At 36.3% G+C, this 26,734-nt stretch overlaps 1 protein-coding gene across 4 annotated transcripts in view; it reads right to left on the minus strand.

Annotated features, from left to right (window-relative positions):
• ALG6 (ALG6 alpha-1,3-glucosyltransferase) overlaps positions 1-26,734 on the minus strand; it is a 68,294-nt gene that overhangs the window by 16,984 nt on the left and 24,576 nt on the right. For 3 of the 4 annotated variants that reach the window (XM_072730726.1, XM_072730727.1, XM_072730728.1), the window contains 8 exons: positions 15,305-15,394; positions 14,046-14,134; positions 11,152-11,234; positions 10,228-10,292; positions 6,140-6,331; positions 5,429-5,564; positions 3,016-3,101; positions 1,102-1,186 (listed from right to left, as the gene is read on the minus strand). In XM_072730726.1, the coding sequence (XP_072586827.1) occupies positions 1,102-1,186; positions 3,016-3,101; positions 5,429-5,564; positions 6,140-6,331; positions 10,228-10,292; positions 11,152-11,234; positions 14,046-14,134; positions 15,305-15,394 (826 nt within the window). The remainder of the gene's footprint in view (positions 1-1,101; positions 1,187-3,015; positions 3,102-5,428; positions 5,565-6,139; positions 6,332-10,227; positions 10,293-11,151; positions 11,235-14,045; positions 14,135-15,304; positions 15,395-26,734) is intronic. The other variant, XM_026006940.2, reaches the window with a different exon arrangement.

Here is a 26,734-nt window from a genome sequence, read left to right on the forward strand (position 1 = left end):
AACATGAAATCCTTTTCGCACCGTGGTACTCATATGCACTTCTGAAGTATTTTACTATTATACTGTGTTCTGGCCTGTTTTTGAAATGCAATGTAAATAAGTGGTACACCACCCCAAAATTGAAACACTAATTTCAAAATATCCCCTTGGTAAGTCCGCTAGACTTTTGTTTTCATAAACTAAATTTTCTTGATTAAAAGATATTTTAAAATGTCATTTTAAAGACCAAGGCACAAAGGAATTAAATTTTAAATACCACAGAAATACAACCAGTGAGGAATTTGTAAACCCACTTAGAGAAGCCCAAAGTTGTAGGAAATACAACCAATTCATCTCCAAACTAACACAAGTCATCTTCCTAAAACAGATCTGTCCCCTCTCCTCAAAAATCTTTTTTGGCTTCTCTGGCATACAAATCAAACTCCCAATTTTTTCAACCCAACGTTCAAAGTCTTACCCAATTGGATCCTTTTCGACTCTTATCTCCACTATATCCTTTCCTAAACTCAACATACACACACACACACACACACAAGTCACACAAATTGCATTATTTAATTGCTATTCCCAGCATTGCCTATCCTTTCCCACCACTATATCTTCAAGCTCTTCCTTCTGCCTTCAATCCTCTTCTGCTATATAACCTTCTATTCCAAATCTTGCCCAGCTTTCAAATTTTGGCTCCAATCCTATGTACTCTAAGAAGCTGTCTAAAATCTGCCCCCAAAGTAATACCTCCCTCTCCCACACTATCACAGCACTAAATGTGTAACTAATAGAACTTACTAATACCATCTGCTTAATAGCATAATTATTTGAACATATGTCTATTGCTATTCTTTTCTTATTTGTATTCCCTCATTAACTAATACAAAGCAGAAATTAAATAGCTGTTGAATTAAACTGAAAGATTCTGATTATCCAGCCTAGTATACAACACAGTACCAAAGTATGTCAGACACCCAGTAAATGTGCACCAAATAAATGAATGTCTTATTTCCCAGTCCAGTAAATCTCGTTCAGAGCAAGAAAATAATTATCTGTATTTTTAAAAGATCAGCTGCAACAAGAATTAAGTATATAAAGTAATGAGCAACTTACCAGAGTAAATCTGAATCCTTTGGGAGAGGGCTGAAGTGTTAATTTTATACATGCAGGAAGCAGGCTCAAAAATGTAAAACAAAAGCTAAAAACATGAATAAAAATAAAGCATTTGTTTTTTTTGTAGAGACATATAATTAAAACAAGGAAATATTTTTTAATATAAGGATCACATTACTTACCAACTTAAATTTATTTCAAATGAAAGGTTTTCTTTTTAAGATTTATTTATTTCATTTATTTATGAGAGAGAGAGAGAGAGAGAGAGGCAGAGACACAGAAGGACAGAGAAGCAGGCTCCATGCCGGGAGCCCGATGTGGGACTCAGTCCCAGGACTCCAGGATCGCTCCCTGGGCCAAAGGCAGGCACTAAATGGCTGAGCCACCCAGGGATCCCCTCAAAATGAAAGTTTTTTAATTTATTAAATGTAAATTTAATACCAAGTAACATTTAAATAAAACCACATATTGAAATATTGTAATATATACATGAAATAATACAGAAAAAATTACAGTGCTTATGTTATTTATAGAAAAGATACACAAAGATAGATAACTAAAATGAATTATCAAACATTCAAAAGTAAGAAAACACTACCAGGCATAAAGAAACAATATATGTAACACAAACATTCATGAAATTTAGTCACAAGAGAATCTCTCACAAAAGTTGATTATCTGATTTTCCAGCCCATGGCAAATCAGAAAGAACAAGTTAGAAAGGGAGTGAGCAACTGCAAGAACTTCTCCTAATGATGGCTGATGGGCAGGGAGGAAAAAGAACTCAACAAGCAGAGCAATCTGGAGCCATTTAGTACCATGGCAAACAGTTTTTGAAAGGCCTAAGGACAAGTATCATAACACAATACAATAACTGATGTTCCCACTGTTGGTGGCTTTGTGATGTGTCAACTTGGCTTGACTGAACTATGGCTCCCTGAATTCTCTCTCTACTATGCTCCCACCTACAGTGGGCTACAAGGGATATTCTCAACAGAACTCAACAATAGAGAAAGGCAGCACCCATTTTGTAGCATACACACACACACACACACACACCCCTTCTCTCAGTTACTCAGACACTAATCTTGGTGCTGCTGGGATGAGATTTCGCAGTTGTAATGAAAGTCCCCACTCAGTTAATTTTAATTTAATCAAAAGGGAGATTCTTGGATGGCCCCACTTAATCAATTGGAAGATTTTTAAAAGAGAGCTTAGGGCATCCCTAAACTCAGATTCCAAACAGCAGCTGGGTTCAGACTGACTGTTCTTCCTTTCCCTTAGATATTGCTTCCTGAATGCCTGCCTTCTGGACTTCTGGTTGGTTCAGTCAGACCCCACGATTATATGAGCCAATTCCTTGTTAATAAATTGCTCTCTCTCTCTCTCTCTCACACACACACACACACACACACACGTACACACACACACACACTCCTACTCATTCTTCTCTGGTTGAACTCTAATTGATACACCACTGAAAATCGTGACTCTTCAAGATAATGTTTAATCGTGTTTAGTAGACTTTGTTTGAGGAGGAGGGAAATAGAGAACAATCCAGAAGATTATCATGTAATGTATTTCAAATAAAAGTTTTGGTGTAGGGACACCTGGGTGGCTCAGTGGTTAAGCATCTGCCTTCAGCCCAGGGCATGACCCTGGAGTCAGGCTCTCTGCATGCAGCCTGCTTCTCCCTCTGCCTGTGTCTCTGCCTCTCTTCCTCTGTGTCTCTCATGAATAAATAAAATCTTAAAAAAAAAGTTTTGGTGTGTAGAGGGATAGGTTTATGTTATGTGGAACACTGACTAATGAAGACCACCTCATTTCCTAATGACACCAGCTAAATGAACTATTACCGTAACACTTTTAGAGAACAGTTTACACAACACTATATACAAACTTTGTATCTCTCACCTGATTATTATCTGGATGTGATGTGGCAAAATATCCTTGATCTTCAGAAAGACGCTGAAGCTGCACCAAATATTGGCTACTTTATCCTTAAAACAGATTTGTTAGTTTTACCTTCTGATATAATTGAAGGAAATATTAATCTCTATCAAAGTACAGCCAGCCCATAATCTCTAAATAAACTTTTGAGACACAAAGCTTTTGTTCACAATTTTATAAAGTTGCTTAAACTCTCTAAGGAACACACACACACACACACACTCTCTCTCTCTCTCTCTCCACGTTCTGCAATGGGAGTTGACCTAAATCACTAGCCAACCATAATCTAGACATTCCAAAGAAATGTTTGTTATTTTTCAAAGAGCAGCACACTACCCCTAATACTTAAGTTATTCATCTTTGGAAATTTTTCCAGGAAATCTTATTTCCTAATTTGTAGAATGCGTGTTTTCTGACCCTTTTCATCACACACCTGAAATTATCTCAAGTATAACCTACTAGCAACTCACAATGACAAGAGTTAATTGCTAATAAATCAAGGCATTTAAAGACATTAGCAGTTGTGGTAGGATCACTTTCAAAATTAAATTTGTAACTACAGCTCTCTGCTTTTGAAACCCATCCTCTACACAGCTGCTTAACTCACAGCTGTGTAAGCATAACATCAAGAAAGTAACTATCACTGACAACTGTACCATCCCACTTCCCTCTGTCGATCAAAGAAAAGGCTCTTCAGATTTTGAGGGCAGTAAGTGAACAGAGGTGGCCAGCAACACTATCAAACATGTATGATACCCATTTTTATGATTATCATGATAAATGCTATTTCTGAAGTGGAAAGCAAGGCAAGTAACAGCAAATAACCAAGCAGCTTAGATGGGGAATTAGTTTTTCTTTCTTTTTTTTTTTTTCAAAGATTTTATTTATTTATTCATGAGACACACAGAGAGAGAAAGAGAGAGGCAGAGACACAGGCAGAGGGAGAAGCAGGCTCCGTGCAGGGAGCCCGATGTGGGACTCGATCCCGGGTCTCCAGGATTGTGCCCTGGGCGGAAAGCAGCATTAAACCGCTGAGCCACTGGGCTGCCCTAGTTTTTCTTTTTATAAGTTTTAAGGTTAGAGGAAATATAAAGAAGTTAACACAATTTTCAAGATTCAAACCACAGTTCTGCCAAGTACAAGCTACATGAATCTCTGACTTCAGTTTTCTGATCTGTAAAATGGATACAGTAGCTACCTCAGACCTATTACAAGATTCAAATAAAATTACATGTGAAGTGGGACGCCTGGGTGGCTCAGCAGTTGAGCATCTACCTTCTGCCCAGAGCGTGATCCCGGATTCCCAGGATCAAGTCCCACATTGGGCTCCCTGCATGGAGCCTGCTTCTCCTCCCTCTACCTGTGTCTCTGCTTCTCTCTCAGTGTCTCTCATGAATAAATAAAATCTTAAAAAAAAAAAAATACATGTGAAGTATGCAGCACCTGCTAAGTAAGAGTGGTGACAAAATAGTGATTTTTTGTGATTATCAGCATCAGTAGCACCAGTATCTCCATCAACACATAAGTCATATATTCCTGTTCCATCATGACACCAAACTCTTTCTTGATCTCTTTCAAACTGCTGGTATCATTCTCCTTTAGATCCATTGAAAGATAATCTATAGCAATTTATAGATTCAAAAATTAGAAATATATATATGTATTTCTACTTTTTAAAAGAAATGTTTATCAAAAGCAAATTATCTATAAATATGTTGTCTCTAACCTTATTAAAAGGCCTTTTTGTTTCATAAAAATGGTTTGTTTAATTTAATTACTAAATCTAAATCGTCAAATTATCCAAGTAATAAAAGTTTAACAAGAGTGATTAAGCTAGCATTAAATGAAATGAAAGATTCTCATTAAAAATTACAATGGGTGAAAATTATATATGAATTATGAGATCTTACTGAAGCAAACATGATTATTAGTTTAATAAATAATTTCCTAAGACTAAAAAAGAAAATATAAACCAAAAACTACAGAACTGTTTAACTTTGTAGCTGCAACTTCTCATGCTGTCTTTCACCATAGATTCTATTTCATTAGAAAAATATATAACTGAATTATGGATTTCATGATGGCATAAATATTATCTATTCACTTAATGTACTAGAAAATGCCAGCCAAGCTAGAGGTCATATACTGGATTAAACAACTGGCAAAAAATGACTGCAAGGAGAGCAGCTGAAGTTACTATTCCTTGTGTTGTCTTCTATATGAAATCCCAAGAGGCCACAGCAAAGGTAGTGTTAACAGAAAGGAATGATACTGGACAATAAATTTAATTATAAATAGAAAAAAAAGAAAGAAAGGAGTAAGAAGAAAGGTTTTTTTGTTTTGTTTTTTTTTTTGAGAAGAAAGTTTTTAAACATACCTCAAATAATCCACGATCAACTGGGAAGAGTCTTCTTAGAACTTGCAGCGTTTGCTCCCTTTCCGTAAAGAATGGCAGCCAGCAGAGAATGAAGGAAGCCACAACTGTACAAGCTAGCTTAATTAACAACACAAACCTAGAACAGAAATAAAGGTAGCCAGTAAGATAGGGAGAGGTTAATCATTCTGAGAAATCAGTCTCAGTCTCACTAAAGATAATAAATACAAATGCATAGTAATGATAAATCTATGCCAGTAACAAAGGTTTAATATGGGAGTCTACTCAAATCAGAGTTCACAATTATTAAAATGTATAAGCTCTCCAACAAAAAGACTGTCACCATCTTAATTAACATTTAACTTTTACGTCTTTCCAATGCAGCCATGAAGAAAAATGTCAAATTAGAATGTATTTCTAATGAGTATAAAATGTAAAATGCTCTAAATGGGTGAAATCCTATAGCAATGTTCTAACAAGCCAATCCACATTACCTCCAGTAAATGTACATTGATCAAAATATTTCTCTAGTTAGGAAGATTTAAGTAAAATAATATAGAACATGACTTAATCTCTCTTCCAACTCACCACACAGTCAACACGCTAATAAGAAATCACATAAAGGCAAAATGAAAGACCACCTTCATCCTAGTAAGTATGCCAAATAAATTCTCTGAAGTACTTAAAAAATTCTGTTATTTAAAAGCCACTCACCCCTTTCCTTTCAGGCCTTTTTTAAAACACTTGCCAAGTAAAAAGCAAAAAAATGGCAAGGAGTGGTAAAGTTCCATCTGTTTATAATTTATAGCTAAGCAAAATGCCAGTGAGCCTAGTAGGTCCCAGTCACAAGATACTCCAAGAACACCCCACAAAGCAAAGCCAAGACTCACAGAATTATATATGTTTCTATGTCAAGGAAATTATCTCAAAAATTGATATATCTTGCATTTTATAGAGAATATTTCTTATGTAATTTTTTAAAAATCTTTATTTATTTATTATTTATGATAGACATAGAGAGAGGCAGAGACACAGGAAGAGGGAGAAGCAGGCTCCATGCTGGAAGCCCGACGCGGGACTCGATCCCGGGACTCCAGGATCGCGCCCTGGGCCAAAGGCAGGCGCTAAACCGCTGAGCCACCCAGAGATCCCCTGATTTTAAAATAATATATAATGAAAGTTATTTCTAAATAAATCAAAAGTACTGAAGTGATAAATTATTAAGAAATTGTATATAATGGCCTCAAATATATTAAATTGACTGCTAAACAGAGCAACTGATTTGTTTAGATTTAAAAGACCACTAAATAGTTAACACATAGCTTTGTTTCTGCTAGACTATTTCACAATGTTAGTATAATATAACAAAATCTAGAGAATAAAACAATGATTCAGAGTAAAACACACACACACACTTTGTTGATATCATCACTTTCCTCTATAATATGCATCAATAGTATAAATTAATATATGTCCTTGATCAGAAATTAATACTCTTATAGTAAAACAACATCACAATTAGATTTTGCAGTTCAAAATGAGCTGAACACTCATGTTTACCTCCTCTCCTTCCCAAGACCTCCTTAAAATGATGGGGAATTTTTAAAAGTAAATATTCACAGCTGTAAAGATAATAGGAAGATGGGTTACAACAGGTAAAGGTTTCAACACATTTCTAGAAGACAGAGGACAGAGAAGCATAACAAATAAAATACGATGGAAGAAGCCAGAGCTTAGAAAATGCATAGAGGAAGCCCAAGCGAGCAAGAAGCCAATTCACTCTGCAAGCCCCTGGAGAACTTAAGAAACACCAAGTAGGTTAGAGTGCTTGAGTAACAAGCTGAAAAGAAAACAGGAGGATTAAATGAAAATGCCTACATCAAGACGTCAAATCCCACCTTACTCCAGATATTTGCCACCTCCCCCAGCCACAGAAGGAGGAATATTTCTCCAAAGAAATGGAATTAACTACCCAAGGCAGCTAGTGTAGAAGTGAACACTACAGTGCAAAACCTCCACATTCTGACACGGACCCCAAAGTGTTCTTGGCCAGCTCCCTGCCACTTACCCTATAGTGTGCCAGATTCATAGAGAACTCACATGCAACTTTTTCTTCTGCCTTATTCTTAAATAAGAATAAATATACTAGGACCAAACAGACACTTAAGAAAAACCTATAACAAGAAAAAGAAGCAAAATGAAGAGGGAAAAAATTGACCCTAGAAGAATGGAAATAATCAAGGAATAGTAGATAAAAAGAGTAATTCAAATTTAGGATAAGATTAATAAAATAAATGATATTCAATAGAAGTATTAGAGATAAAGTCAAGATAATCTTCTAAACCATAAGACAAAAGACAAATAGATGCTCAAGACAGAGGTGAGGGGTGCCTGGATGGCTCTGATGGCTAAGCACCCAACTCTTGATTTCGGCTCAGGTCATGATCTCAGGGTCCTGAGATCAAGTCCCTAGTAGAGCTCTGCCTTCTGTGAGGAGTCTGCTTGGGATTCTCTCTCTCCCTCTCCCTTTGCGTCTCCCCACACTCGCATGCATGCTCTCTTCTCTAATAAATAATCACTAAAAAAAGAGGTGAAAGCTCTAACATCTAATAATAATAAGCTCAAGAAAGAGTAAAATGAGAAAATCTACAAAGAAATAATAGCATTTTCCAGAACTAAGGAACAGGAGTCTTCAAAATTAACGAGTCACAAGAGTAACCAAAACAATTGTTGCAAACACCTCTACCTAAACAAATTATTATTAAATTTCAGAGCCCAAAAAGTAAAAAAAAAAAAAAGAAAAAAGTAACAGCAGCAACAGTAACAACAGATAATAATAGCAATATATACTCATAGAGAGCTTAGTATCTCCCAAGTACTATTTTATTTATAAATAATAATTACCTCAGTTCTCAAAGTAAGCATACAAAGTGGGGTGCCTGGCTGGCTCAGTCAGAAGAGCACTGACTCTTGATCTTGGGGTTGTGAATTCAAGCAGATTCAAGAGATTACTTAAATAAGTAAACATTAAAAAAAAAGCATACAGAGTAAGAGTAATTATTATCCCTATTTAACAAATGAGGAAAGTATACAGTGGTTAAAAAATGTGTCCCCACAAAAAGACATAATCCCAAAAACTTCAAGACTTTGAATTTAATCACAGAGGAAATGCCATGACAAATTCACCAGAATGGTTAAAATGAAAATGACTGATAGTTGATGAAGTTGAGTACCTGGAAATCCCACATCATTTCTCTCTCTCTTTTTTTTTAAAGATTTTATTTATTCATGAGACACACAGAAAGAGGCAGAGACATAGGCAGAGGGAGAAAGAGGCAGAGGGAGAAGCAGGTTCCCTGTAGGAAGCCCAATGTGAGACTTGATCCCAGGATCACACCCTGAGTCAAAGGCAGACACTCCATCATTGAGCCACCCAGGCATCCCTGTGTTTTCTCTTTTATATAAAGTCCAGCAAAGGGAGAAAACTAAACTATAGGATTAGCAGTTAGTATGTGGCTATCTTTGGGGAAGGAGGAGAGAAAAGTACTTGGGAGTTGTACAAGTGAATATAGGCAATGTTCAATTTTTTGACACACCAATAGTTTGTCAATACACTGAGCTACACGTTTATATGTTGTGCACTTTTCTATATGAGTATTACATTTCAAAGTAAATATCGTTTTAAAAATCGTGTAAACAGCTTTTTTCTTATCAGTGTTTTGGATATTATCAGAGTATCAGATGGCCACGATCCCAAAATGCAAAGCAAACAAGTCAACTAGGAAAGTGGACCAAAGAAGGACTCTGATTTAAATCTTTTCCAAGTCCTTTGATAAATACACATATTAAATTTGTTATAACTAAAACAGATTGGCTTCAAAAGGAGAAGCTAGGGCAGCTCGAGTGGCTTGGCGGTTTAGCGCCACCTTCAGCCCAGGGCCTGATCCTGGAGACCCAGGATCGAGTCCCACGTTGGGCTCTCTGCATGAAGCCTGCTTCTCCCTCTGCCTGTGTCTCTGCCTCTCTCTCTCTCTCTCTGTCTCTCATGAATGAATGAATGAATGAATGAATGAATGAATGAATGAATGAATAAATAAATAAATAAATAAATAAAATCTTAAAAAGAAAAGAAAAGAAAAGAAAAAGCTATTCATTAATCATGTTGCTGTGGACTATGTCTTTTTTCCTTTGGGACAGCTAGGAACAGACAGTAACAGTTAATTAATACATCCAAAGACACACTGGAGAGCCATGTCCAGATTTATCAACTTTCCTTTAAGATCTGTCTGAATGTTCCTTATTTTACATTTCAAAAAATTACACACATAAAATCCACATAGATTCTAAATACTCGATTTTAAGTTCCCCAAAGCTTGCATTTACCACTATCTGTAAGAGAAACGTCTTGCTTTAACACTCGAAAAACTTTAAGACTCTTTTCCTTTTGTCAGTGCTGTATAACGTTTACAAAAGATAGAAGATATGTGATACCTCTTTAGAATGAGGAAAGCACAACCATACTTAGCAACCATACTCTTTTTCTAACTCTTCCAAAGAGCTAATCAGTGACCAACATTTTGTTGCCAAGCCAAAGAGCAAAGAAGAGCAAGTCTACTTTCAATAAATCTGTACGTTACCCTTCAAGTAAAAGCCTAGTGAAAAGATTCCTTTACATTGTTGTGAAAAATAGTTTATGTAAGCAAGTACCCTCTCAAACAGGACGTTAGTGGATGACATTATACACATTGAGCCTAGATTTCAAAATATGCATCTGACTTCATTTCTGAATTAGTAAAGGATACTGAAAATGTCCATAGTCGATAAGAATAAGGCCTGGATACAGCAATATGCATAAAGCATTAGCAATCTGTAAAGAAAAATATTGTGAAATAAGAAAGTAATGTTACTCAAATCAAACAAGGTAAAATTGCTGTCTGATTTAACACAGCAAATGTTCCCCATTCACCTCCTATTTATAAAAATATTCCTTTTTATAAAACAGTTCTCTAAATACTAAAGTTTTCATGGAAGTGATATGATACCTCCGTAAAATGGAAAAAAAATCACTAAAGGGTATTTGTCAGAAAAAGCACTCTTAGACATACAAATCAAGTAAACTAATTTACTGATTAACCTGTATAAAATGACCCAAAAGGATATCTGTTTAATAGGAATAAGAGAATAGTCAGTGACTTTTCAAAATGCTTTCCAGTTTAGTTATCCTCACAAGCCAATTCAAAATTCAGTTTTACCAGTAAAGTCATAATTAGCATGCTGTGCAATTCAGCAATACAGAACTTCTCAAATTCAGAGCATCTTATTACTAGAATTGAACATTAAAATTATTAGTCTAAGGTAAATTGATGTTTTCTAAATGAAAGGTAATTGATAAAAGAATCACTGTTCTACAATTGCCTATTGCCCAAAGCATGGCTTCTGTAAGCTCTATACTTTAATAGTTAAGCAAATCAGGGATCCCTGGGTGGCGCAGCGGTTTGGCGCCTGCCTTTGGCCCAGGGCGCGATCCTGGAGACCCGGGATCGAATCCCACATCGGGCTCCCGGTGCATGGAGCCTGCTTCTCCCTCTGCCTGTGTCTCTGCCTCTCTCTCTCTCTCTCTTTGACTATCATAAATAAATAAAAAAAAAAAAAAAAAGGAAAAAAAAATAATAGTTAAGCAAATCAACCATTTCAGAGATGAAATTTCAAGTTGCTTTAAAACTTACCTTTTTCTTGGTTGAGATTTCTTTTAAACAACAACAGTATAAAACCACTGCAGGTATATAAATCAGCAAATCAGCAATGAATACTGAAAAAAAAACAAATAAGTCATTTCAAACATGAGTCCATTGGGATTCATAATAACCTATTCAGTGCCGTCCTTCCCCCCACTCTAACCTCAAGTGGGAATTCTGTTAACAGAAGGCTCTCACCCACTCTGGACAATGCCTTTACATGTCTAGCCCCTTCCATTCATTCCCTTCACCTGTGCCTGATTTCAACTGCTATGGTGCTACAATTATGATTAATAAGAGTCTCTTAATTTTCTCTAACAAATTCACAAATTAAATCAATTAGGTATATCCAAAATTAATTCCATCTTTGCTCTGAGACTTAAAAATTAAGAATACTCAAAGGAATACACATTTTTCCCCCAGTATCTGTATACTCTAAATTTTCTGGTGTGAAGTATACCTCAAATGTGGCAAATTATACAAGAATCCTTCTAAATGTTAATATTCATAAAAACTGCATAAACTTTTACTAATTTGGAATGTTCAGTACCTCTAGAACAAAGAAAAACAAATACAGTAAGTTCTTCAACAGTACAACATAGCTATCCAAAGAACCTATTTTTTTTTTCTTGTACCACACTAAATGTAGTGTCCAGAGTAAGATAAGCAACAGTAAACTGTCAGTTTTAGATGCATGCAATCTATTTTTAGCTCTAAATGCCACATTTAAGATGACACTGAAAAAAATGGAATATATTCAAAGGAGCACAACCAGAGGCCTCAAACCATAATCACATTCAACAAGCTAACCATCTAAGAAGTAGTTAACGTATCTAAGAGTACTTAACCCGGAGAAGAGGTGACTTCAAATGTCGGTAGAGTGTTAGGTATACAAAGGATCAGACTTGTTCTATGTAGCCCAAGGAAACAGAACCTAAAGTGATGAGTAGAGGTTCAACATAAGAAGGAAATGTTTAGGGGTGTCTGGGAGGCCCAGAAGGTTGGGTGACCAAGTCTTGGTTTCCAATCCAGTCATGGTCTCAGGGTCCTGAGAGTGAGCCTCATATAGGTTCCATACTCGGCAGGGAGTGATCTTGGGATTCTCTCTCCCCTTCCCCCTACCCCTCCCTCCACTCACACCAGTACATGTGCACCCGCTCTCACTTTCTCAAAATAAATAAATAAATCTTAAAAAAAAAAAAAAAAGAAGGAAATGTTTAATGATTGGGGCTCTCTGAAAATAGAACAGAGTGTTTCTAAAGATTGTAAGTTCCCTGTATATACAGGTGTTGGTTCAGAAGTTAAATAATCTTCCAGTGAGCATGCAGTTCAGAGAGGATTGAAGCACTGTTGGGTAGGGTTTGGGGGGCAGCAGAAGGAAAGATAGTCAAGATAATCAATTGGAGCTGAGATTCCATGACTGGATGAATGATACAGAGAACAAACTCTGACTAAATTTAGACTAATTAAAAATAAATAAATAAATAAATAAATAAATAAATAAATAAATAAATTTAGACTAATTAAGGAAAAGGCAGCAAGGAGCATTAAAGTCTAAGTCATGCTAAGCTTTTAAAGAATCTAGGTGGGGGACACCTGGGTGGCTCAGTGGTTGAGCATCTGCCTTCCATTCAAGGGGTGATCCCAGGGCCCAGAGATCCAGTCCTGCATCAAGCTCCCTGCGGGGAGCCTGCTTCTCCCTCTGCCTATGTCTCTGCCTCTCTCTCTTGTTTCACATAAATAAATAAAAAATCTTAAAAAAAAAAAAAAAAAGAAAGAAAGAAAGAAAGAAAGAAATCCAGATGGTGGGCATGTGGGGGCTCAGTCAGACTCTTAATTTCTGCTCAAGTCATGATCTCAGGATGGTAAGATCAAGCCCCTCATCAGGCTCCTCACTTAGGCTCCATACTCAGCATGGAACCTGCTTGAGATTCTCTCTCCCTCTGCCCCTCCCCCTGCTCACACTCACTCTAAAATAAATAAATCTTAAAAGAAGAAGAAATCATCATCATCATCAACATCAACATCATCTGGGGCACTTGGATGGGTCAGTCAGAGGAGCACACAATTCTTGATCTATGTAGTGGTGAGTTCAAGCCCACATTGGCTGTAGAGATTACTTAAATAAACTTACACACACAAAAAAAAAAGCTTTCAAAAAAAATCAAATCTTACTACTTTCAAGCTCTTAGAATGCTCAATAAACATTTGTTGAATGGATTAACTAATTTAGCCAAAATGTACAGCAATACAATGTATAAAATACAACCAAAAGGTTTACTTTAAAAGAGGTGAAAGAGATTTGGAATGAAGATATTAAAGCAGCAGAGTGGCTTAGTCCGTTGAGTGCCTGACTTCTGATTTCCACTCAGGTACATGATCTCAGGTCCTGAGATTGAGCCCCCTCGCGCGTTGGGTTCAGCACTCAGCATGAGTCTGCTTGAGATTCTCCCTCTCCCTCTTCTTTCGCCCCTCCCACTGTTCACATTCTCATGTTCTTTCTCAAATAAATAAATAAATAAATCTTGGAGAAAAAGATATTAAAGTACAGCTAAGCAACTAAAACTTCAATTTATGGCTATCTGACCTCAGATAAGTTATTAGCATCACTTAACTGTGTTTCTGCTTCCTCAGATTAAAGTAAGAATAATAATAGTATTTGGGTGTTGAAAGAATTGAGATAATAATAAATGTAAAGTACCTACAATGATTCCTTTTTATTGTTTTTTAACTTATATATACATTTGGTCACGTATTATATGTTTATATGTATACTTACAGTTATACAATATTAAAAGTAAGAACAATACAACTTTTTATCAGTTTGTCCAAAATTTTAAAAATCAATATTTGATTTAGAAAATCAATGCCTATTGCTCTTTTACCTGTAGTACGCATGAAGAGCTTATGTGCCTGACTTTCATATCCACGTGATGAATGGAGTTCAATCCAGTCTGGATTTATGAATTTTGCCCTGAAAATCAACGCAGATATACATATACAGTATTACTCATCACTTTTAGCAATAATAACATCTAAGAACATATGAATCTATCTTAAGAAGTGGCCATTTCTCTTATTAAGTGAGAGAATCAAGGCTTTATGCTTTACTCTTTATTTAATCATGTGAAAGTGCCTTAAGCTATAACACAGGGTCTACCTCACTCACCTTCCAACAAAACCATGTAACAATTCATGAAAAGCCCTACGTTTACAATTCTTTCAGGATAAAAACAATCTGATGTGTCACATTTCATTCATTCATTCACTCATTCATTCATTTATTTTATCCTTTGGTTACTACTAAAGGACAACAGTTGACAATAATAAACAGCTAATTATAAATCCTTGAATATAACTAAACATAATTGTTAAAGAAAACTTTTCAACCATATTATATTATTCTGAATACTGCAAAGTTTATCTGAGTATCATGAACTTTAGCAACTAACTTTTAATCCAGGAAGCTAATTTTTACAAAATATAAATGGTCTATTCCAGAAAAAAAAGCTTTGCTATATACAACTAACCATGACATATTTGTGAGTAATCCATGTATAATTAGTAGTATCTCAGTTTCAACACAAAGATAGATTTTTACGTTTCTTGTCTACAGCCATTCTACCCTGAATGTGCTGATTGCATCTGATCTCAGAAGCTAATAAGCAGGGTTGGGTCTGGTTAGTACTTGGATGGGAAATTTTTACATTTCTTTTAGCCTGTCAACCAAAGAAATTATGGAAACATTCAAACTTTGATAGTTAACTATTGGATTGTAACTGATTTATAATCCAATTGCAAAGGTATAGTTCTTTATAAACCACAATGTAAAAGTAGCTACAAACATCTATCCCCTATTCAACAAAGCCAGATCACAATGTTTCTTTACTAAATCTGCTAAGGGCATAAATATTTAGTTACATTAAGGAAGAAAACTGGGGCATCTGGGTGGCTCAGCCAGTTAGGCAACCAATCTTGATTTAGGCTTAGGTCATGATCTCAAGGTTGTGGGGTCAAGCCCTGCATCGGGCTCTGTGCTGAGCCTGGAGCCTTCTTAGGACTGTCTCTCTCTCTCCCTTTGCCCCTCCCTGCTTGTGTATGCTCTTTCTCTCAAAAATAAAAAAATAAAGGAAGAAAGACTTACACATATGCACATAAAAGACTATGATAGGCTGTAAGAGGTGGATAATCCAATCCCCAATACTGCAAATTGTTATCACTACTGTTAAAATACCTGGAAAAAAAAAAAAAAGACAGTAACATTCCATTAATTTTCAAGAAATAGATTTATACTTTAACATCTCATTTAATTAAAATGAAAAAATGTTATCCAAGGTAAAAAAAATTCATCTAAACTTTTGTCTATTCCCCTTCACTTAAAATTGTTCGTGAAATCACAATTAAAAGCTTTTGAGTTAAGTAAATAATTTATTGTCTAAACCAAGATACTCTTGAGAGTAAAAGAGTGAAAGAGGAAGTTATTAATAATTAAGCCATAACAAGAAATGTAAACCAAGATTGTCCCCAGCAAACCAGAACTTATTGTCATTCTATTAATAGAGTAAGTTGATGATTATATACAACAAAAAAATTCACAGCAAAAAAGACAATTTACTTCTGATTATCTAACAAATTAGAGAAGCAATATAAAATCACAATTTTAAAAAGTAAAAATACTGGCATGCCTGAGTGGCTCAGTCTGTTAAGCATCTGCCTTTGGCTCAGGTCATGATCCTGGAGTCCTAGGATCCAGCCTCACTGCTCAGCAGGGAGCCTGCTCCTCCCTCTCCCTCTCTGTCACTCCCCCTGCTTGTGTCAAATAAATAAAAACCTTTTTAAAAGTGGGAGAGGACAGCTGGGTGGCTCAGTCAGTTAAGTGTCTGCTTTCTGCTCAGGTCATGAACCCAGGGTCCTGGGATGGAGTCCCACATTGGGCTACCTGCTCGGCAGGGAGTCTGCTTTTCCCTCTGCCCCTCCTCCCACTCATGCTCTCTGTCTAAAATAAACACATAAACTCTTGAAAAAAAAAAAAAGGTAAAAATATCAGTGCCAAAGAGCACACAGATTTGATTTATGGAAAGAGAAATACCTCATGGAACAGGTAGACTTTTTAAAAAGATTTTTAAGTAATTTCTATACACAACACAACGTGGGGCTCAAACTCACAACCCTGAGGTCAAATTGCATGCTCTACCAACTGAGAGAGCCAGGTGCCCCAGAACAGGTAGACTTTTAATAAGACTTTAAAAACAATAGGAGGGCGGGGGGTGGGGGTGAATGGGTGACGAGTACTGAGAGGGGCATTTGACGGGATGAGCACTGGGTGTTATTCTGTATGTTGGTAAATTGAACACCAATAAAAAATAAATTTATTATAAAAAAATAATAAAAAAATAAAAATAAAAACAATTCAACCAACTTATAATGAGAGCTTATTATATGCAAGATTTTGTGAACTGAAAATGAAAACTAGGTCTAACATCCATAAATTAGTTGTCTCCTAAAGTTAGCCAGAATATGAAGGTACTATATACAATCACTATGACTGAAGAAAGGAAAACTAAGTTTACATAAACAGATTTCTTAATTATATCCTTTATAACTAAGGAGCTTCTTCTATCCAACTTATTTTCTCAGTCCCAAGAATAATTTACAGTAATGGAGACCAAACTATATAACCCACAAATAATCAGTGTTATGCAAGGTATAACATGGGTCACAATGTTTTAGTGTCAGAATCTCTTAATTTGGGATTATAATTTTTTTCTTTTAAATTAACATTCAGGGGGGATCCCTGGGTGGCGCAGCGGTTTGGCGCCTGCCTTTGGCCCAGGGCGCGATCCTGGAGACCCAGGATCGAATCCCACATCAGGCTCCTGGTGCATGGAGCCTGCTTCTCCCTCTGCCTATGTCTCTGCCCCTCTCTCTCTCTCTGTGACTATCATAAATAAATAAAAAATTTTTTTAAAAAAATTTAATTAATTAATTAATTAATTAATTAACATTCAGGGGACGCCTGGGTGGCTCAGCAGTTGAGTATCTGCCTTCAGCTCAGGGCATGAAGCTCCAGGGATCGAGTCCCACATCAGGCTCCCCTCATGGAGCCTGCTTCTCCCTCTGCCTGTGCCTCTGCCTCTCTGCCTCTCTGTGTCTTTCATGAATAAATAAAATCTTTTTAAAAAATTAACATTCAATTCCATTAAATAATCTATTGTTCATCTTCAGAAGGTCTGCTTTGCTTAGTCACATAAAATGTACGTTTGTACAGAAGGGATGGGGATTAATAAAATGACCAATGCATGCTACACAGCCAAGAAGCCTGAGCATAGGGTACTACAGTATGTACCATCTAGTAGTACTTGTCTACTCCAGGAGCAACACCCATGTGAACCATCTAGATCCTATATCTGGCTGGAACTTGAAGCCAAGTAGCAGTAAATTCAACAATCTCCAGGTTATTTGGAGTCCCTTTTGACATCTTGATTCTGGGAAACTGGACTTCTCTGGTACCCTCTGCAGACAGGCACCAATTGTGTTATTTCCAAATTCGTCTTATTACCAGACACACTGGCACAAAGTCTTATTGCATCTACCTCCCAGAGTTGTTGTAGGATTGGGTTAAATACATAGAGCTGTTAAATCACTGCCTGACAAGTACAGAATAGTAGTTCTAACTGCTTACTAGCTGCAAAACTACTAGAATGGATCTAGCAATGGAAAACCACTTTGACCAATAAAATTGCATTTGGTTTTCTTTTCCTTATTGGGCAACGCTATTTTTTGTTTACTTTAAATTTGAGATCCTCTGGAGAGAAGTAAAAGAAGCACTGCAAAAATATATACTTACAGTAAAGTCACTAGTTGAAATAAGAAGAATGATAGAGCTAACAACCTTTATGGAAAAAGTAGCTTTAAAATGTTTCGAGTAAAGCTGCAAAATCTACCAGTAGAAACAAAGCAACTAGTTAATTCTCCTGCTTTATATATTTCGGATATATCTGAAAAGTTGTGTAAATGCTTTTAATATGTTGAAATGTATTTTCCCAATGAATTTCCATATAATCTCAGTAGATGCTTTGTCAGAAAAAATTTGGTTGCCATATGAATTATGAAATTACATTCAAGAGTGTTATCATTAACAAAGATAAATTTTTTCTAATATACAACCTATAATCACGGGTATTTCGGCTTTTAAAAAATACACGTTTTATAAAATTTTTTTAAGATTTTATTTATTTATTCAGAGAGAGAGAGAGAGAGAGAGAGAGGCAGAGACACAGGCAGAGAGAGAAAAGCAGGCTCCATGCAGGGAGCCCAATGCGGGACTCAATCCTGGGTCTCCAGGATCAGGCCCTGGGCTGCAGGCGGCGCTAAACCTCTGAGCCACGGGGCTGCCCTAAAAAAATACACGTTTTAAAGTGAAATAGTTTCAGACTTACAGAAGGATTTCAACAACAGTTTAAAGAACTTCTGTACATCAAAATGTAAAAATTTTTATGACAAAATACATAAGTTTGAAGACAAGAACAAAGAGGAAGAAGATATTTAATTTATACATACACATATATACACACACACACACAAGAAAATTATTAAAATGTCAAATACTGCTGTAGCCGACAGACTTTAAGGTCATCACCATGAATCCCATCTCCTATTGTCTGTGCCCCTGAATACATACAACTCCCTCCCCTTGAACATGGGCAAGACTGGTGACTGACTTGCTTATAACCAACAGAATATGAGAAAGATGATAGATGTCACTCTTGTGCTTATATTTTATGTATATATAAGATTCTGTCTTGTTAGCAAGTATCCTAGAGAGACTTTGACTGACTTTGAAGAGGCAAGCTGTCATGTTTTAGTAAGTGACCATATTGGAGAAGCCACATGGCAAAAAACTGCAAGTAAATTCTAAGAGCTGAGAAGCTTCCAAAAAGAAACTGAAGCCCTCAGTCTTGTAGATGTAAGAAAATTAATTCTGCCAACAGCCTGAGGAACCTTGAAAATGGTCGCTTCCGCAGCTGAACCTCTGAGAAGACTACAGCCCCAGCTAACAGCTGGATTGCATGTAGCCTGAGGCTCTGAGCAGAATATCAAGCCGACCCATGCCTCGACTTTTGACCTAAAAACACCCATGTGATTAAAAATGTATGTTTAGGTGATCCCTGGGTGGTGGTTTAGGTGATCCCTCAGTGGTGGTTTAGCGCCTGCCCTCGGCCCAGGGCGTGATCCTAGATACCCAGGATCGAGGCCCATGTCAGGCTCCCTGCATGGAGCCTGCTTCTCCCTCTGCTTGTGTCTCTGCCTCTGTGTGTGTGTGTGTGTGTCTCCCATGAATAAGTAAATAAAATCTTATTAAAAAAAGTGTATGTTTACGTAATTACTATCTGTGATCATTTGTTAACACAGCATAGAAAATTAATATATAGTAGTCTTCCCTTATCCCAGTTTACTCTCTTGATTTCAGTTACCAGTGGTCAAATGCAGTCTGCAAGCACATTGTCCTCCTAACATATCCTCAGGAGGTTAACAGTAGTAGCTTAATGCTGCATCACAATGCCCATATCATTCACCTCACTTCATCTCTTCACATAGACATTCTGTCATCTCACATCATCACAAGAGGGTAAGTACAGTCCAATAAGATATTTTGAGAGAGACACATTCATGTAACTCTTATTACAATACATTGTTACAGTTGTTCTATTTTATTATTATAGTTATTAATCTTTTACTCTGCTAATGTATGAATTAAACTTTATCACTGGTATGAATATATAGGAAAAAACATAGCCTACAGGGTTTGGTGTTATTTGCAGCTTCAGGCATCCACTGGGGGTATTGGAACTTATGCCCCATGAGTAATGGGGGACAACTGTTACTTTATTTATAAATCATACAAATTAAAGAGAAATAATAAAATCAAATAAATCATACAAATTGGGATGCCTGGGTGGCTCAGCGGTTGAGCATCTGCCTTCAGCTCAAGGTGTGATACCGGGGTGCAAGGATCAAGTCTCGCATCAGACTCCCTGTGATGAGCCTGCTTCTCTCTCTGCCTATGTCTCTGCCTCTATCTCTCATGAGTAAATAAATAAAATCCTTTTTTAAAAATCATACAAAATATTATTTTTTTAGATTTTTATTTATTCATTCATGAGAGACAGAGAGAGAGAAGAGGCAGAGACACAGGCAGAGGGAGAAGCAGGCAGGCTCCATGAAGGGAGCCTGATGTGGGACTCGATCCTGGTATTCCACGATCACGCCCTGGGCCAAAGGCAGGCGCTGAGCCACCCAGGGATCCCCCCATACAAATTATTATTAAAAAGTTCAGAAACACACAAAAACATAGAAAAAAAGATATGAATATGCAAATTTGAAAAGAAATATGTTGATCAGGAAATATATTACAAGATGTTCAATGTCACAATACTCAAGGAAATGGAAATTTTAAGAGTCTGGTTTTAAAAGATAAATTGTTATATACACTGATATATATATATATATATATATATATATATATATATATATATATAAAGCATTGATAAATACATGTAGAAAGAAGATATTCTGGTATTAGTATCCATTACAGCTACTTCAGAGATTCCACTTCTAAGATTCTACCTAGAAATAACATGTGCATAGAGAAAACTTACTTTATTTAATCATTCCCCTACTAAGATATTTTAGTGTTTCAGATTTCTCATTATTATAAACAATGCTGAAATAAACAGCCATGCCGACCAATTATCTTGATTTATAAAACTTTTTTTTAAAGATTTTATTTATTTATTCATGAGAGACACAGAGAGGCGGGCTCAATCCAGGGACAGTGGGTTCACGCCCCAAGCCAAAGGCAGGTGCTCAACCGCTGAGCCACGCAGGCATCCCTGATTTCATTTACAAAGCAACAAGCTGAGCATAAGCTGACTCTTCCCCTAGCCCTAGGTATAAAAACCATGCCTGCACTAAGCCAACCATTTCTTTTTAATGATTGCTTTAAAGGTGGGAAACATTTTGCTCCTTGACAAAAAGGTAAAAAGAAGGTATTCTATTATTACTGCCTTGAACGTGGTTGTATAAAGTTACAATGCTCGTAGCCTGAGCAGTCATCTACTGACCATGGAATGAAAACACTCAGGGGAAGCCTGAGTGGGGTGGCTCAGCAGCTGAGCATCTGCCTTTGGCCCAGGGTGTGATCCTGGAGTCCTGGATCAAGGCCCACATCAGGCTCCCTGCATGAGCCTGCTTCTCACTCTGCCTGTGTCTCTGCCTCTCTCTCTGTGTCTCTCATGACTAAATAAATTAAATCTTTAAAAAAAAAAAAAAAAGAAAGAAAAGAAAACACTCAGGAAGAAAAGCCAATATGCCAAGAAGAAAGAATGGCAGAGGAAGGAATGGAAAAAGCCTGAGTCCTTGATTGCTATTACTGAGCCACTTTACCAGCATTACGACCTACCTCTTGAGATAACTGAATTATTGTGTAAGCTACTATTACTCAAGTTTTCTTACTTGATGCCAAAAGGGCTCCTGATTCCACACATAAGGAATTTTCATCATAAAATTCATCATAAAATTAAAGAAATAAGTTCTCTTTTCCTCTATTACAATAATACACAAGGAATAAATAATGTTTTCTTTTATTTTAGAATTATTATCAAAGCTAACACTTTTAAAGTGAACATGACCAATCCTGATATCATATTTTAAACAACCATGTCACTTGAATGAGTTTTGACTAATTACACTATAGCTAACTCTCTAAGTAAAAAGAGAAAGACTTCACTCTTAGAAAATAAGAAATCACAGAATTCAAACATGAATTGAAACAGATCAGTTTCTCTTAGAATTGCCAGGTGTACATTTTTGGTTTTTCTAGTCTATCCACTCATAAAGAGAAAATTTCTGACATTTATTATACTAAATTGTATTTCTTAGATTTCTTATGAACTTTGTGAAGTATTACATGACCAACTAATGATAAATCATACTTCTTTATACCATATGTCTCTGTTTCTGAGCCTACCATTCAGGATTCTCATGCTACACATTGCTTAATAAAGATTTCAACCCTAGGGATGCCTGGGTGGCTCAGCGGTTTGGCGCCTGCCTTCAGTTCTGGGTGTGATCCCAGAGTTCCAGGATCGAGTTCCGGGATCGAGTCCCGCATTGGGCTCCCTGCATGGAGCCTGCTTGTCCCTCTGCCTGTGTCTCTGCCTCTCTCATTCTCTGTGTCTCTCATGAATACATAAATAAAATCTTTAAAAAAAAAAAAAAAGATTTCAACACTATAAAATTTACCAAGTTTACTTTTAGACATTTCATAATATTTAAGTCTCACAGACCCTAGTTAAAACCAAATCACATAATTATATCTGAGGTATACATTTCTGTTTGTTGTTTTTTTTTGTTTGTTTGTTTGTTTTTTAAGATTTTGTTTATTTATTCATGAGAGACACAGAGAGAGGCAGAGACACAGGCAGAGGGAGGAGAAGCAGACTCCATGCAGGAGCCTGATGCGGGACTCGATCCTGGAACTCCAGGATCAGGTCCTGAGCCAAAGGCAGATGCTCAACCGCTGAGCCACTCAGGTGTCCCTGTTGGGTTTTTTTTTTTTTAAGATTTTATTTATTTGAGAAAGTGCATGAGAATGAGGAAGGGGTAGAGGGAAAAGAAGTAGACTCCTTGCTGAGCAGGGAACCCGATGTAGGACTCTATCCCAGGACCCCGGGATCGTGACCTGAGCCAAAGGCAGATGCTTAAATGACTGAGCCACTCAGGCACCCATTTAAACATTCTGGCACACCATTAAAAACATTTCTGGTTTTTAACAAAGAAAAAGAATGAAAAGGTATACAGATAGTCAACTCTTGATTTTCTGGGCCAACGTAGGAGACAACTGATACAGAAATTGAAAAATGAGATAGATTAGTAATAGAATAACCCACCCTCCATACTGAATTCAGACTATATTCTCACTCCTAGAATCAATGTTTTCCCTACCTAACATTAAGCCAAATGCTTCAATTTATCACTTTTCTCTAATCTTTCAATACTAAATATCACAATTATTTTTTATCAAAATCTTTGTTGAGAAGTACTTACCAGAGAATAGCCAAAAATATAATTATTTTATCCATGTAATTTTTTCGAAGGTATAAAAAGAATTACAAAACTCAAAAGCAACAAGCTGGTTTCCCTCAGCAAATATTACCTTATTCTATCAATCAAGCAAGAAAAAACACATTAAGAATGTACTAATAATTAGAACAATAATACTCACCAGTTAAATCATTGTATGAGGACATGAAACATGCTCAAAATAGTACAATAATAGTACTATAATACTATTAATAAATAATGATAAATATTTAGCTGATCTCTATTTTAAATGCTATGATACTGCCTACCAACCTATTTGTGCATGAAACTCTCTCATAAATGAATTATATAAAAGTAGTAACCAAGAACAAAGAATCCTAAAATGTTTATGGAACCACAAAAGACCCCATTATAGCCAAAGCAATCTTGAGAAAGAACAAGGCTGGAGGTATCATACACTCCCTGATTTCAAACTATCAAAGCTATAGTAATCAAAACAGTATGGCATTAGCATGAAACAGACACAGAGATCAATGGAACAGAATAGAGAGCCAGAAATAAACATGTGGATATATGGTCAATTAATCTATGACAATGGATGCAAAAACATACAATGTGGAAATGACAATCTCTTCAACAAATGGTGTTGGGAAAACTGGACAGCTATATGCAAAAGAATGAAACTGGACCACTATCCTATACCACATACAAAAATAAATTCAAAATTTATTAAAAACTTGAATTTAAGATCTGAAACCACAAAACTATTAGAAGAAAACATAAGCAGTAAGTTCTTTGATATCAGTCTTAGCACTATATTTTTGGACCAGTCTCCTAAGACAAGGGTAACAAAAGCTAAAATAAACATACAGGATTACTTCAAACTAAAAAGCTTTTCCACAGTGAGGGAAATCAACAACAAAATAAAAAAGCAACCTCCTGAATGGAAGAATATGTTTGCAAATCATATACCCAATAAGGAGTTAATATCCAAAATATATAGAGTACTTACATATCTTGTACCAAAAAACAAACAGCCCAAATAAAAAATGGGCAGATGACCTGAATTGCCATTTCTCCAAAGACATACAAATGGCTAACAGGCACATGAAAAGATGCTCAACATCACTAATAATCAAAAAAATGCAAACCAAAACCACAATGAGGTATCATCTCATTACACTGGTCAGACTGGCAAAAAGACAAGAAACAAGTATTGGTGAGGATGTGGAGAAAAGGGAATCCATGAACTGCTGGGATATAACCTGATACAGCTACTATGGGAAACAGCACAAAGGTTCCTCAAAATATTAAAAATAAAACCAGCATACAATCCAGCAATTCTACTTCTAGATATTTATCCAAAGAAAATAGAAACACCAATTTGAAGAGATATATGCATCCCTATGTTCCTTATAGCATTATTTACAATAACCAAGATAAGGCACCAACCTAAGTATCCATTGCTAGATCAATGGATAAAGAAGATATGGTATACTAGTTAACTCTTGAACAATATAGAGGTTAGGAGCCTTGACCCCTGTTACATTTGAAAATCAAATAGAACTTCTGACTCCTCAAAACTTAACTATTAATAGCCATTGACTGGAAGCCTTACCAATAACACAGTTAACACATGTTTTGTATGTTCTATGTATTATATACTACATTCTTACAATAAGGTAAGATAACGAAAAGAAAATGCTATTAAAATCATAAAATCTGGGCAGCCCGGGTGGCTTAGCAGTTTGGTGCTGCCTTCAGCCCAGGGTGTGATCCTGGAGATCCAGTATCAAGACCCACGTCAGGCTCCCAGCATGGAGCTCACTTCTCCCTCCGTCTGTCTCTCTCTCTGTGTGTCTCTAATAAATACATAATCTTAAAAAAATCATAAAATCAAATACACTGATAGTACTGTACTATATTTATTTTTAAAATTCGCATGTAAGTGGATCTCTGCAGTTTGTTCAAACCTGTGTTCTTTAAGGGTCAACAAATAGGGACACCTCGCTGGCTTAGTTGGTAGAGGATCCAACTCTTGGTTTCAGGGTTGTAAGTTCAAGCCCCATGTTGGATATTAGGGTCACTTAAATAAGCTTTAAAAAGTGGGGGGTTGGGACGCCTGGGTGGCTCAGCAGTTGAGCATCTGCCTTAATGATACTGGAGTTCCAGCATCAAGTCCCGCATCGGGCTCCTGCAGGGAGCCTGCTTCTCCCTCTGCCTGTGTGTCTCATGAATGAATGAATGAATGAATGAATGAATAAATAAATAAATAAATAAATATTTTTTAAAAAATACGTAAATAAAATAAAATTAAAATTAAAGAAAGGGGGGCCAACTAAATATCCACAGTGGAATATTATTCAGCTACAAAAAAGAACAAATTCTTGTCATCTGCAACAACACGATGGACCTAGAGGATATTATAAGTGAAAGAAGTCAGACAAAGACAAATCCTGTATTATTTTCCTTATATATGGAATCTAGAAAACAAATGAACATAATAGATTCATACAGACAGGAAACAAACCTGATTATCAGAGTGAGAAGGGGTTGTGGGATGGACAAAATAGGTGAAGGGGATAAAGAGGTACAAACTACTTATAAAATAAGTAAATCATGGGGATGTAATGTACAGCACAGGGAATATAGTCAACAATACTATAATAAGTTTGTATGGTGACAGGTGGTGACTAGACTCATCATGGGGATCATTTCATAAAGTATAAAAATATTAAACCACTATGATATTTACCTGAAACTAACAGGATTTTATGTCAATTATATTTCAATTTAAAAATAACAATAAATGTATTTTAACGTTGAAAAAAAAGATATATTTCCTCAAATAAAATCCCATGAAATGGTTCTTTTGGGTGTTAATGACTCGAATAATTTATCAACATACAGAAAATAAAAAGCAGTGACTAAAGCAATCAACAGAACAATGCAAACAGTTTATACAGTCTCTAATAATCTATTAGGCATCCAATACATCAATAAATAATTGTTACCAGAATATGTTCATTAAAAATGGCACAGGCACAAATTTCTGTAAAGATATAACCACACATAACATTTCCTGAGAGCTCATTTTGTTGCAGATGCTGTTCTAAGTGCTTTACATGTATCATTTTATTCAATTATCGCAATAATCCTGTGAAATATGTATTCTATCATTTGTACTCTACAAGTTTGATAAAACCATGGCAGAGGGCAGCCCTGGTGGCTCAGCGGTTTAGCATCGCCTTCCACCCAGGATGTGATCCTGGAGACCCAGGATCAAGTCCCACATCAGCTTCCCTGCAGGGAGCCTGCTTCTCCCTCTGCCTGCATCTCTGCCTCTCTCTCTCTGTGTCTGTCATGAATAAATAAATAAAAATCTTTAAAAAAGAAAAAAAAAAAAAACAACCATGGCAGAGAAAATTAAATAATTTCACCAAAGGTCACACAGCTAGTAAACTAGGAT

Source organism: Vulpes vulpes, chromosome 12 (genome assembly GCF_048418805.1).
Source record: "Vulpes vulpes isolate BD-2025 chromosome 12, VulVul3, whole genome shotgun sequence".
Taxonomy (NCBI): Eukaryota; Metazoa; Chordata; class Mammalia; order Carnivora; family Canidae; genus Vulpes; species Vulpes vulpes.